The sequence below is a fragment of the Thamnophis sirtalis genome, unplaced genomic scaffold (genome assembly GCF_051295495.1).
Source record: "Thamnophis sirtalis isolate CommonGarterSnake01/CBP01778 unplaced genomic scaffold, rThaSir2_p1.2 scaffold_4, whole genome shotgun sequence".
Taxonomy (NCBI): Eukaryota; Metazoa; Chordata; class Lepidosauria; order Squamata; family Natricidae; genus Thamnophis; species Thamnophis sirtalis.
The window spans coordinates 35,615,831-35,629,558 of record NW_028261384.1 but is presented as its reverse complement, the minus strand read 5'-3'; the positions used below and the strand labels follow the sequence as shown (position 1 = coordinate 35,629,558).

At 36.7% G+C, this 13,728-nt stretch overlaps 1 protein-coding gene across 1 annotated transcript; it reads right to left on the bottom strand.

Annotated features, from left to right (window-relative positions):
- Positions 1 to 9,869: 9,869 nt before the first annotated feature.
- On the bottom strand, positions 9,870 to 13,493 carry LOC106547620 (uncharacterized). Its single transcript, XM_087712750.1, has 3 exons — positions 13,402 to 13,493; positions 12,439 to 12,481; positions 9,870 to 11,173 (listed from the first exon to the last, which is right to left on the bottom strand). The coding sequence occupies exon 3, from the start codon at positions 11,156 to 11,158 to the stop codon at positions 10,163 to 10,165; it is 996 nt and encodes a 331-aa protein (XP_087568876.1). The 5' UTR covers positions 11,159 to 11,173; positions 12,439 to 12,481; positions 13,402 to 13,493; the 3' UTR covers positions 9,870 to 10,162.
- Positions 13,494 to 13,728: the final 235 nt, after the last annotated feature.

Below are 13,728 nucleotides of genomic sequence, written 5' to 3'. Positions count from 1 at the left end.
CATGCTGGCTGGAGAATGCTGAGAGCTGAAGTCATTTATCTTAAGGTTGCTGAGATTGAGAAACACTGTACTAAGGCAATCAGTCTGTGGATGGGCAATCTCTCAAGGTAGCCATTTTCTGGAAAGACTGAAATGTGTCCATCAACACCCACAAAAGCTGCTTGCCTTTGATCTTACTGACCAGCATAATACTTCCTTACATTTTTTCCTGCCTTTTAAGGACTGAGAAGGGTGCTGTAAATCTTTCAGCTCCAGACAGTGAAATACTGACTGCTGAAGCTAATTTTCTTTTGACCCAAGAGAATCATGACTATAACTGATATGTATTACAGCTATACTTAAAGGAGATAATATATGGGTCAGTTACAGTATGTTATGTCTTAATGCCCTCTAGGCAATAGCATTAATGGAAATCAGTTTATCACTCATCCATTATGATTTTGGTTGCCCAAAATGCTAATCACTTTTGGAACAGGTAGGAAGCAAGCAACAAATGGTTTTAGAAGCCTTGGTTACAAAAAAACAAAAAAACTTCTTGCTGAAATTTGCAGGTGCTACACCATTTGGCTATTCATTTTAACAACTGTATGTGAAAACATTTGAAGAATAGGAGCATAGAGTTAGTTTCTGTTTTGCTTCATCTTACTTTTGATATTTATAACACCAGGGTGTTTATTCAGCTTTTTGTGTTTACCTTTTGCTGTTTAAGTATACTTCCAACATTAAAAAAAAACAGTCCTTGTCAAAAAGCTTGTACTCAATCCGGATAAGACCGAGTAGCTGGTGTGTTTCCCTCCTACTAATTGGCCAAGTTTTCCATCTCTCAGGCTGGGGGGTCAAACAGTATGCCCCTCAGATAGAGTTCACAATTTGGGAGTCCTCCTGGACCCACAGCTGACTATCGAACACCACTTGTCGGCTGTGACCAGGGGGGCATTTGCCCAGGTTCGCATGGTGTACCAGTTGCATCCCTATCTGAACCGGGAGGCCCTCACAACAGTCATTCATGCCCTTGTGACCTCTAGACTGGACTACTACAATGTGCTCTACATGGGGCAGCCCTTGAACAGCATTCAGAGACTTCAGCTTGTCCAGAATGCAGCCGCACGAGCGATCGTGGGTGCACCTCGGTTCACCCACGTAACACCTATCCTCCGCGAGCTGCACTGGCTGCCTATTGGTCTTCGGATACGCTTCAAGGCACTAGTCATCACTTATAAAGCCCTTCATGGTATTGGACCTGGGTACTTGAGAAACCACCTGCTGCCAATTACCTCCAATAGACCGATCAGATCCCACAGATTAGGCCTCCTCCAAATTCCATCCGCCGGCCAATGCCAACTGGCAACTACCCGGAGGAGAGCCTTCTCTGTGGCTGCTCCGACCCTCTGGAACAAGCTCCCCGTGGAGATTCGAACCCTCACCACCCTCCACGCCTTCCGCAAAGCCCTTAAAACCTGGTTGTTCTGACAGCCCTGGGGCTAAAGAGCTTTTGCCCCTCCCCCTCGAATGGTATGGTTGTTGTGTGCTTTTAAATTGTGTATTGTTCTGTTTGTCTTTTTTATCCCTTATCTGTACCCCCTTCCCTGACTTGGATTGTGAGCCGCCCTGAGTCCCCTTCGGGGAAAAGGGCGGCATATAAATGCAATAAATTCAATTTAAAAAATATGACTAAACTCACCATCCATGTGCCTATTGTCAATTTCTTACAACTCAACATAAGTCTGTTTAATGCCAAACTCCTGTGTTTTCCCAGGCTTTATTCATATGTTCAAGCTAAAACTTGCATGCAAACAATATTTAGAAGGAACAAGTTAAACTCATTCTGATTCACCCAAAAAGGAATATGTATATACTTGTACAATATTTTTGAAAAATTACACACTTAAGACTTTTATGACAGAATTCAATCTGATAATAAACACATTTACACAAGCTTCAAAAATCACAAACAAAATCTAACATTTTATTTTGAGAGGTTTCCAGCAATGTATAGTTTCAGTTTTGAAAACATTAATAGTTTTTACCATTCTCTTCATCTAAGGAGCACTTACTAATTAGCTAACTGAGCCATCTTAATTTTAAACTTTTGTTTTAACAAATGGTCGTAAGTTGAGGACTTCTTGTACCAGTATTCATTTGTTTGTTAATTTACACTACACCTTTATCCAGGAACTCAAAAGCCAAACCTGAGTATGTAAACATATGTATGCACACCTTTGCATATAAATATCTTGTGCATTTATATGTTTTGTATATATTCTCAAATAATTTTGAGAATTAAGTGAGTTTCAGCAACAGTATTTGAGTGATCATAATTCATGGCTTCATGGCTGAATTAGAATTTCAGCAAATATTTTCCTAGTTTATGTTTAAGCTAGACCTAAATTGACAAATGAAAGCAATACATACAGTACATTTTGGAAACAATACAACCTACCAATTTTAAAATGCATTAGAAAAACTTATATAAATACAAAATAACATTGAAGAATGCATGACAAATGATGGTTGACCAGTTCTGTTTGCCACAGAGCAGGCTCACATTATCTTCTTAATTGTGAAAAACAAAAAAAATGGAAGGGAAACACAAAGTATTATCTTTAGCCATATAGACTGGAGTTTTCAATTAACTAGAGATTTATTTCTCTCTATATTAAAATATTTATATAGCAGTTAAATTTATAAGAAACTGTGGGCACTCCTCAATCAAAAATTGAAATAAAATAAAAACCATATCACACTTTTAAAACCAAATGTTCAAAGTCTAACTTCCAATGTGCAATAACTTCATCCTATCCAGAGCTTGGAGGTAAATCCAGGTTTCCAGGGCTTTTCAAAAGACTATGGGGGCAGAGGCCTGCCAAACTTCAGAGACAAATGTGTTCCTTAGGGCAAAAGCTTTCACATAAATGCATGGTTCCTAGCTTCCATAAAGAAGCAATTTTTAAATGAAGGGACTAGTTTAGTAGGACCTATAGATGACTGACAGGTTGTTGTGGCCTATTGGCCACTGATCTCTCCAATAGCCAAATCAGAGGAGAAGAAGTTGTGGGAGTCAGGATCAGCATCAAGGCAATCTGAGAGCTCTGAAGGGGAAGAGGGAGTGGAGCAATGGTGGATTGCCAATTTTTTTTACACCCACTGCTGCTACTACTACTGGTTTGCCCGATCCTGGCCGAGAGAGAGAGAGAGAGAGAGAGAGAGAGAGAGAGAGAGAGAGAGAGAGAGAGAGAGAGAGAGAGAGAGAGAGAGAGAGAGAGAGAGAGAGAGAGAGAACCTGGGCCATCTGTCAGCCCTCAGATGGAGAGCCAACGGCCCCCAGGTCTGGTGGTGGCTGATGAGGAAGAGGAGAAACATCTGTGTTCAGTGCCTCAGGTGCAGATGTGCAGAAGGCAGAGGAGAGGAGAACCATGTCCCGATCATTAAGAAGGAAGAGCCACCACCTCTAGCAAAGCCCCACCTTATCTTTGGGGATAAAAGGCAGGGGCGGACAATTATTTAACGTCTGGGCAGATGAACATGTTAGCCTGCAGTGACACAGAAACATTTTGCTGGGGCTACTGGCATTCCTATTTAAGGAATCTTTGAGTTAACTTCAGAGGATTTGTCATGTTTGGGGAGCTGGGTCAGAACACAGGCAAATCCCAAGAATGACATAGACAAAATTCAGTTCTTCCTTTGCTTACACACAATAAACAGAATCTTGCCAGACTATATTTATATTTCACCTACCCTAAGAGATATACTCTGGGAGTTTCTAGGTAATGGATATCTTTACTCTCTTCATGTATCTCCTATCCATCTCCAGTCTGTACTGCCTCTTATCTTGCTCCATCTCATGATGTCCTTAGGGAAAGACAGTCTCACAAATAACCTTGACCTATCATAGAGGAGTTTAAAGATAATGATCAGCATTTTGAATTGCACATGGAAAGAAATGAAGCCAGTGCAGTTTACACAACAGAAATGTTACCTGGGCAAACCTAGGGACACCCATCATAGTGCACACTGTCATGTTCTGAAGACCCAAGTGGTCTTCAAGGTCAGCACAAAATAGATTGTGTTGCAGTAATCCAAATGTGAAGTGAGCAAGACTTCCACAATTGAGAAAGAGCACAATTGGCACACTAGATAAATCTGTGCAAAGACTCCGCCAGTCATGGCTGCCATCTTCATCCATGGAAAAAAGGGGTTCAAAATGTAAAAATAGCCATAACGATCAAAGCCTGCTCCCTTTTTACATTCAATGTAGATTATGTGTGATGCATATAAAAAAGGAGCTAAACATCACAGAAACAAACAGCTCCAGATTATAATGATATGTTGTTACGTTATGTTACATTTTATGTTGTTGTGTGTTGTTAGTTTGGTTGGTTTTATTTGCTTCATTTTGAAGCCTGATTCCTTAGCGGAATGTATTGCCTTATTTAGAACAGGGATAGGCAGTTTAAAATCCACACATACAAATATCCTAAGGGTTAGGACACAGCTTATCCTATCTGAGCCTCTCCTTAGGGCAGTTCCAGTTAAACATTCTTCAAATGTTCTTGGCTGATTGGAATTATTTCTCCTGTCTTGATTTACTAACTGTGGAAGCTAAGGAGCCCTTTGTATCCCAATAAAAGCCTGACCTAAGTATAAAATATTTTTAGTCAACTAACTGGAGAAAAGAGCTTAATATAGTCTGGCTTTTACATATTTTTCTGCTCAGAATTTTCCAGACAACTGATCTCATTTATTTATAGTTCACAATATCATTGCAGATGGTCTGTTTTATTTCTATGCTGATCTTCAGCAGAATGTACAGAGTTTAATTATTTGCATGCTTTTGTAGGCCCCACCATAGAAATTATTAAATAACTTGTTAGCATAATTTGGACCCTTTGTGTGGGTGTCTATGTGGGTATTTATGTATGTGTTTAAAGCCTCTGGGTTCTGAAGTAATGCAATTGTTATTTTCTGTTTCCTTGCCAATATGAAACAAGTTGTTTTGTGTGTATGTATTATTAATAAATATTATAATGAGAATTCCATGTCCCACATTTGCAAGAGTCTCATACAGATGCTTTTAGTGGTATCCCTACCAGATGGCAAGAAAATTTGTTTTCCTATGGACAGAATTTCCTAAATTAGTCAAATGTCTAGCAACTGGAAGTGAGATTGTAAAATATTATTCTGCTGTAATCAATTTTGTTATTTCAATTGCCATTTGTCTCCTATTCTAGCTTGTTTCAAACTCTTCTAATATCTGCTGCCAGTTTAAATCTTTTTCACTTTAAGAGTACATCTCCCACTACTATAACTGCAGATCTTGGCCCTTATATCACTTTTCAGTAGCATTTATTTGGATTGGAGGGCTCCCTCTTCTCTCTGTACTAAATTATGTTCTTCTCAGCCCAAGCTTACTAATTTTAGAGACCTTTTCAACAGTAGTGCAAATTCCTTAACCACCGAAAGTCTATTTGATTGCATGCTTGTTGCTTCTAACATATCAACCTAAACAAAGACATAGGTGTGTGTGTGTGTGTGTTGTGTTATATTTAGAAAGTTTCACAGACAAAAGCAGTGTTGTAGAGGCTGTCACAAAGAAGAGAGGATTGACTTAATCTCCAAAGCACCAGAGGCCAGGACAAGAAGTAATAGTAGAAACTTGTTAAAGACAGATCCCAACCTAGAAGTAAAGAAACTATTTGTTGACAGTAACAAAAATTAATCAATGGACTAGTTTGCCTCCCAGAGTTGTGACTAGACAATTGTATTTGTCCAGGAAAGTATAAGGTCTCCTGCCTTGAGCAGGGTATTGGACTAGAGGCTCAGTCCTATATTCCATGATTAAAAAAAACCTTTTTTTTAGATGCTTTAAATGTCTAAGACACTGAGCTTGTCGATCAGAAAAGTCAGCAGTTTGGCTGTTTGAATCCCTAACACTGCATAACGGAGTGAGCTCCTATTACTTGTCCCAGCTTCTGCCAACCTAGAAGATCAAAAGCATGTAAAAATGCAAGTAGAACAATAGAAATCACCTTTGGTGGGGAGGTAACAGTATTCAGTGCACCTTCTATGTTTAGTCATGCTGGCTACATGACCACGGAGACATTTTCGGACAGTGTTGGTTCTTCAGCTTTGAAACGGAGATGAGCACTGCCCCTAGAGTCGGGAACGACTAGCACATATGTGCAAAGGGAACTTTTACCTTTACCTTTATGCATTTCCAAAAGAGGCTAAACTTGTACCACTATTCCATAATGCTATGTTTTTTATTTCTTTTTTATTTTATTTTTTATTCCCCCCCCCCTTTTTTTCTTTCTTTTTTTGTGGTGGGGGCAGAAAAATCCTCCATTGAACATGAAGTCTCCTTTCAGGGGGGCTGTAATCACAGCAGTCCCCACCCACCCTCAATTTCATGTCCACAGTAAAGTAACAAAATGAGTCTCTGGCCTTTTCAATTGACCTCTTTCTAGTGTCAGAATAAAATATTATACTATTATAATAATACTATATTTCTCTTAGAACAAAATCTTAGATTGGAAGCCTTTCCCTCTCTCAAAACTCATATTTGCTACCAAAGGAAAAACCTTTGTGTCCTACCCAACTCTAAGTTTCAGGGAAGTGGAAGATTTGCACCCAAATCTCAGCACTAATGAAAAACAGAATTATTTTTAATTGCATAATTGTTGATTCTGGTTTTTATTGCATAGTGGTTGAAAATGACCTTTCAAAATGAGATTGATTATAACTGTGATCTTTAACTATGTAGATAGATGTTTTAATGGTAACAAAATAAAAAAAAATAAAGCAAACCATAAAATTCTGCTATTACTTTGGGACCAAAACAGTAACGAGAAGCTGCCACGTAGAATAAACTTGAAAAAATTCTTTTTAGATGATTGGAAAGCAATTGGCTGCTGCTAAGAGGTTTCCTTCCTGGTCAACATGACATTGTTATGAGAAAGAAAACATATTAAATTGCAAAGCACTGCTATGAGTCATCTGGAATGATATTTTATCCACCGTCTGTCAGAGCACATGTATAATTTTGTCGGAGTTGGGGAAAGAAAATGAAAACTAACTTTTAAGTGTGGGGGGAGTTAAAACGAAAATGCACATTTACAGTAAATGTAGAAAATGATGTAATTTCTAGGAACAATGTTGAATTAACACAATTAGATGTGTGCTACATTCTGAAATACACCTCATAATAGGTTTAAACTAAATCCTGAACAAATTGGTTACGTAAGATTCTATTTGCACTATGAAAAGATACTTAAGACTAATGAGGATTCAGTTGTCTTGAATGCAATATTTGTGTCCGCTATAATATGCAATAAAAGCATATGAAGAAAGAATAAATTATTTATTAAAATGCATATAATTATTAAGTTACAGACAATTGTGTGGAATCTGACAGCAAATTAGTAAATCATTCTAAGATACCTACATTACTGTTGTACACTGAGATTATGATAAATAATAATCTTTTCCAGAAATTCATGAATTCTTGCTTTATGCTCTTCTGACGTTCCTCAGTCTTTAGGTGGTAATCAAAGATTAAGCATCTGTTTTATTTTATGCCAGCTGGTGATTTGAGACTGAGCATTTCTTCTTAAGAAACAAAAGCAGAATTACAGTTAAATTCTTTTAACCTTCTGGAAAGCATTGAGATAGCTCAGAAATTAGGTTAGATCAGGGGTGTCCAAACTTTTTCCAAGTAGGGCCAGATTTGGTAAGGTGAAAATGTGTGGGGCGACCATTCAGCCTGAAATTCTTTGAGCCACTGTACATAAGATAGCAGAAAACTGAAATATCTATGAGCAAGCATCTCTTGGTAACAACACAGAGAATAACTGACCTTATCCGTGGTAGCTGTGAAAAACAAACAAGACAAATCCTGACTACATCCCATAGGTGATGTTTCTCAAACTGGGAAACTTTAAGGTATGTGGAGTTAACTCTCAGATTTCCCTAGCTAGGGAAAACTAGCTCAATATTTCTTCTCAGGTCTGCATGGATCCACTAGGATCTTGTGGGTACATGTCTCTCCTAGAGTGATGTTAATGTAAGTGTAAGTCATTAACAGGTTGTTGAAGTCAGGAACACATAGTGTTGCTTTTATCCACCCCACAACCCAACAGGGAAGCAATTTTGGCTTATCTTTTTTCTTCCATACATCAAAAGAACTGCTTTCAAAACTATGATTACTCATGTGATGCTTTCACTGGTCTATATGTGGGAGTGTGAAAATCCAGATTTTATTGATGTGGCAGTCCAGGATAAAATGGCTGTGGAAAGTACCTGTTATGGAGGAGTCATTTCTGCCACAACAGATGTTTTTGTTTTTTCAATAAGTAGTAATACATTGGTAGTTTATTTTCTTATCTGCAACTATCTAGCAGTGTCGTACAAGGGGGAATTAATGGGAAGGGGCTCATATCCATTGCTATGTCTCTCAAGAGCACCTTGTCTTCCTCATAGCGATGGGTGTTTGCATTCTCTGTAGAAGAGGGAGCATTAAAGTAGTTCCATTCAGGGCATGGAAAGTGCAACTTTGACAGAACATCTGACCCATGGCATTTTTATTTTTCTCTCTCTTTCCCTTTTCTTTTGTTGCTTTGCTTTCTTCATATTTTGGGAATTATAGTGAGCAGACTGAATAATTCCAATGTGAATGTAGGCATAGAGACTATTTTCTGTGGTTTTTTTTCCTATTTTACAAACTAATTTAATATTTTGTGGCAATTCTAAAATTGAAAGTATTAGAACTCTACAGCCAATGGAAAACTGAGTGACAAGTTCCCACCAGTTGTGACATGTCAAAGTGGTTGCTAGTAGGCACCCCTGAGGCTACAAAATTGATTCAGGAGCTGCAGGCCAATATATTGAAAAAATGCTAGTAAGTGATAAACTGGACAGCAGATGTTTACAGATATCTTGACCTATAAAGCTTTAATTCCAAGCTCCAGTGTGTTGTAATTCCAAACTGCAATTAGTTTAAATTGTAGGATTCCTCTTTATCTATTAATATCTTTCTCTTTATTCCATACTACACCTCAACACAGGAACTTTTCATATTTTAAGATCTGCAGTATCTAAATTTTCCATTTACGGTAACTTGTTTGAGAGCAACAGGTCTTAGAACGGCATTAGTAAAGCTACAAAAAAAACCACACATATTATTCTCTGTGGTTTCAGCAAGTTGCATAGTTGGTGTGATGAGGTTGAATTTGTCTAATTACTTAAATCAAAGATCAAGAGAAATTTTATAAGAAAAGGAAATAATAAATAATCCCATGGGAATCAATGAGTACTTTGAGGAAGTGGTTGGCTTTCCTCTAAATTTTTTTAAAGATTTTCATCCTGCTTTTTTTTATATTTATAAATCACTCAAGGCATTGAACATCCTAAATACTGGTAGTCCTTCCTACTCCTATTTTCTCACCAACAGTCTTGTGTGGTAACATTGAGAGTGAGTGAATGGCCCATATCACCCAGCCAACATTCAGGTAGAAGGTTGAACTAGATCTCATCATCTCCTGGTTTCTAGTTTGGTGCCCTAACCATTACATCAAATTGACTCTTTTGTTTTTGAATATAATCAAGCAAATGCTGAATCCACCAGAATGGTTAATTTGGATTCCTGCAGAAAAGATTTGATCTTTTTTGGCCTAAGAAGTCCCTGATAATTATTTCACCTGGGTAATGTCTACCTTTGCCTTCTTTACAAGGAAAGATTTCAGAAGAAAAAAAATGGAAGTGATAACTTTTTAAAAATCACCAAATAATGTAAATGCATTAAAAATGATATCTCAGACATCTTCTTCAACACAGAATTGCAGATCTTTAAAATCAGTTTTTGAGACTCCACTAGATAATATTTCAATAACATATTTTATTAACTGCATAGATTATCACATATAATTATGGAAGATTACAAATAATATACAAATACAGGAAACACTCACTGATATAATATTGAAAATGATAAAATGATTTATTAGCATTAATTCCATGAAAATGTGATTGTGATTAAAATACAATTTGCTTGGATTTCACACAAACCATTGAATTACTTATAAAGCAATAAGAAGCAATAAGTATTAGACTCACTTAAAACTGATATAATAGAAAGCAATAATGTATTGGTACCAGATGGATGGATAAGTTAGTAATCAATGGAACATAACATTGGTTCACCAACTGATACAATAATAGTATAGGCAGGTGAATAAAAGGCACTATGGAGGCTGGTATAAAATGCTAAACGCAACACCTTAATTATGCTCAGGATGTCTGAAAAAATAACATGTGCAATTGTCGTATTGGTGTTATTGTCAAGCCACAGTTTCACACTAGTATAATTGGTGTCATTGCATAAGATTCTTTCCTTATAGAAATATATTTCTGTCAGAGTGTCAGACTTGGAAAGATTTCTGATGTTATTTAAATTATCAATCAAATGAACAGCATCTTTGAATTGCTCTTTTGTAGGACGGACTATTTTTGTTTGCCTTTCTCTGCGGAAAAAGATATTGCTGTTCTTTTGGGAATAAACAAGTGTACAAATCTCTGTCTGAAAAGAATCTGTGACAGAAGCATTCCATATGCATCCATCCTTGTCTTTTGGTCTACAGAGACCCCAGTCATCTTCTCCCATGCCCGTCTGACAGTGATAGCATGACCAACCATATTTGGCACATTGATAGTTAATGTGGCAGGGCAAGCCTGTGGGAGTCACATCTCGGAAAGGAGAGCAGGGCTCAAGTCCAGAAAAAGTATCACATTGGAAGTGTCCTTGGATTATTTGGCATCTATGCTTACACAGGTTGTTTCTCAGTGAATATTCAATGGAATCCCACTCTAAAACAATGCTGCAGTAATTCCATTTTCCATTTTTGAAGTGACAATACTGAGAGGAACCTCCCCAGAAATCACAAGGAGAGTCACATTTCTCACCAGAAACAGCCAGGCCATTTTTTAAGGAACAGTAATCCCATTCATGTCCACTGCCACCCTTTTTCTTGCACCAGGTGTACTTATAACCATGATACCCACAAGTATTTGTACATACTCCCCCTGTGCTTGTGTAATGAATAACATGGGAGGAAGTCCAAGATATGAAGGAGAAGAATGCAACCAGAGCTACATAAACTCTCATCATGATCTTCTTGAATTCCTGAAATGAAAGAACAGAATGTTTTGCTAATTATTCTTCTATAGTTTTGCTTCATAGCTGTCACACCTTCTTGTCCCAAATTCTGACTTTTCATGGCTTCATAATGTGGCATGTATTATGTTTCTTTTTTAATAACGGTAAATCATTAGAAAGTGAGTTAATCATATCTTCCATCTGATCTATCTTTCTCTGAATTTCACACTTTTGTGAATGGTAAACCTTCTAACCCTTGGCTATCTCAGATGCCATTGCAAGAAAAAAAAATTAAAATCTTTTCTAATTTTATGATTCCAAATGTTATAGAAATAAAACTCTTACATTTGATTATTAATGATGATTGTCATTCAACAACATCTAAAACTTTAAAATGCTGTTCCAAAATATTAATGGTGATATAGTAATGTATGAAACTTCTATATCCATGGTGGGTTTTAATTTATTTTACTACCAGTTCGGTCATGCACACTTGTGCAGTCATGCACTCACGTGATGCTTCTGCACCGAAGCATCCAGGTGCGTGGGAGGAGCCTCCCGCCACCACCACTACCAGTTCACCCGATCTGGAGGGAACCAGCAGAAACCCACCTCTGTGCTACATGGAATGTATTATTTGCAATCAGATATCCTACTGCTTTGTTCTATAACATATAGAGAAGATGGGATGGAGTTGCACTTGTTCTCTAAAATATATACAGTATGGTAGGTAGGATTTTTTCCCCCATTTTCCTTTAATTTTTCAAATCTTCTTGTTGTTGGTAGTTGATCTACCATCACTTTAAAGAGGGGAAATATCTTCCCTAATACGTCTTTAAATGGTGATGAAACCATGCAATATCATGGAGAAAAAAGCAAATGTAAAAACGACTTGGTTTTAGCATTTTTCTACAGATTTTTAATTTAAAATTTAGTATGGAACTTTCGTAGCCCAGATATCTGCTTCCCAAAATAGCCTCATAATCTGGCTAAATACAGGCAGGCCTGATAATCTTTCCTCCTCAGTTATTCCAGAATTAAAATCATTGAGAAAAAGAAGGGAGGGAATACCCAATTAAATCTAGTTAGGAAAAAGAAAAAAAGTCAGCTAATTACTTTTCTAGAAAAGATTCTGGAATTATTCTGAAAAGCTTTTCATCATAAATATCAACATGAAATATTTTAAAATTACCCCAAAATGTACAGCTACCAAGCAGCCTAATAAATTAACAAACAAACAAACATTAAACAAATAAATGAAATTATATAAATAAATGAATAGCTATACAGACTTGGAAATGAAATCAGTCGCTGTGCAGCAAGAATCGGTTTGGCCTAAAATATATAAAATAGAAAAGGTGTACAAATATATGTATTTACTTGTTTGTTTATCCACACTTATATACAGACTAATCTAACATAATTTTACATAATGCATCATGTAATTATACATTATTCATAACATATTAAAACAATGACATACATGAAACACAAAAAGTAATTCATAAATAAAATAGTACTGATCATAAAAAGTATTGCTGCTCTAAGAAGATCTTTGCATCTGAATGGCTGTTGAAACAAAATTGTCAACCATTTCTTAATAGATCATCGAGGTAGGAGTGCATCTGACTTCTATGGGCATCACCCAAGTCATTCCCTCTGCTAGACTGTGTAGGGTGGACATACCTTCCTTAGATAAGCTATCTAGATTTTTCTTGAAAATTATCCAGACCTTGAATTGGGACCAAAAACCTATAGGCAATCAGTGTAGTTCCATCAGAATAAATATTATCCTACCGAACCATTTAATGCAGGCAGCCCCATGTAGAGTCAATTATAGTAGTCTAACTGAGATGACAGAGTACAAAACCATATTTTCCCTAACACAAAGTAATCTGAGAATTTGATTTATTTGCAACATACAAACTTCATTTAAAGAAAATACCTGTCTTTGATAACTTAATATGGTAACTACTGCGTTTTGATTGGGATGGAAATAAATTAATTATTTTTAAAATCTCCAGGCTTATTTGTAAACCAAATACATTCACATATTTCCATTGGCTAGTGAAATAGAATATCAGGATATACAGCTAAACAAGAAGTATCAGCGATATTCTTTTATATTAAAATAATACAATTAGAAAAACTCATAAACAGAGAATCAAATCCATACCGTTCCTTTTTCATCCCAGATGCAATTCTAAAATCCATGATAACTAACATTACTCACTAAATTTTTAACAATTACTTACTCCTTTTTCCAACAAGCACTCCTTGCTTTCTCACTCTGTCCCTTGTTCTGTGACTCCCCAGAAACCCAAAGAGCAATGTGGGTTCTTTGCTGTTTATATATTAACCAAATGACTGACTCTCTGTTTCAAAGCTAGGGGCAAGGAGGAGGAGCAAAGTGAGAAATGAAAGCATATTTTTCGAATTACTGTGCTTATTTTAATAGTAAAATACAAACTGGCTCAATGAGAAGGAAATCAAAATTTATTTTGAATTGAAGAATGATCAGGGAACTCGCTATGGCTGTGTAATCACGAGCACCTATACTTTTAAATTAATCTCACTACCAT

Excerpts from the sequence above, each read along its gene's own strand:
- LOC106547620 (XM_087712750.1), bottom strand. The coding sequence starts at position 11,158 with ATGATGAGAGTTTATGTAGCTCTGGTTGCATTCTTCTCCTTCATATCT.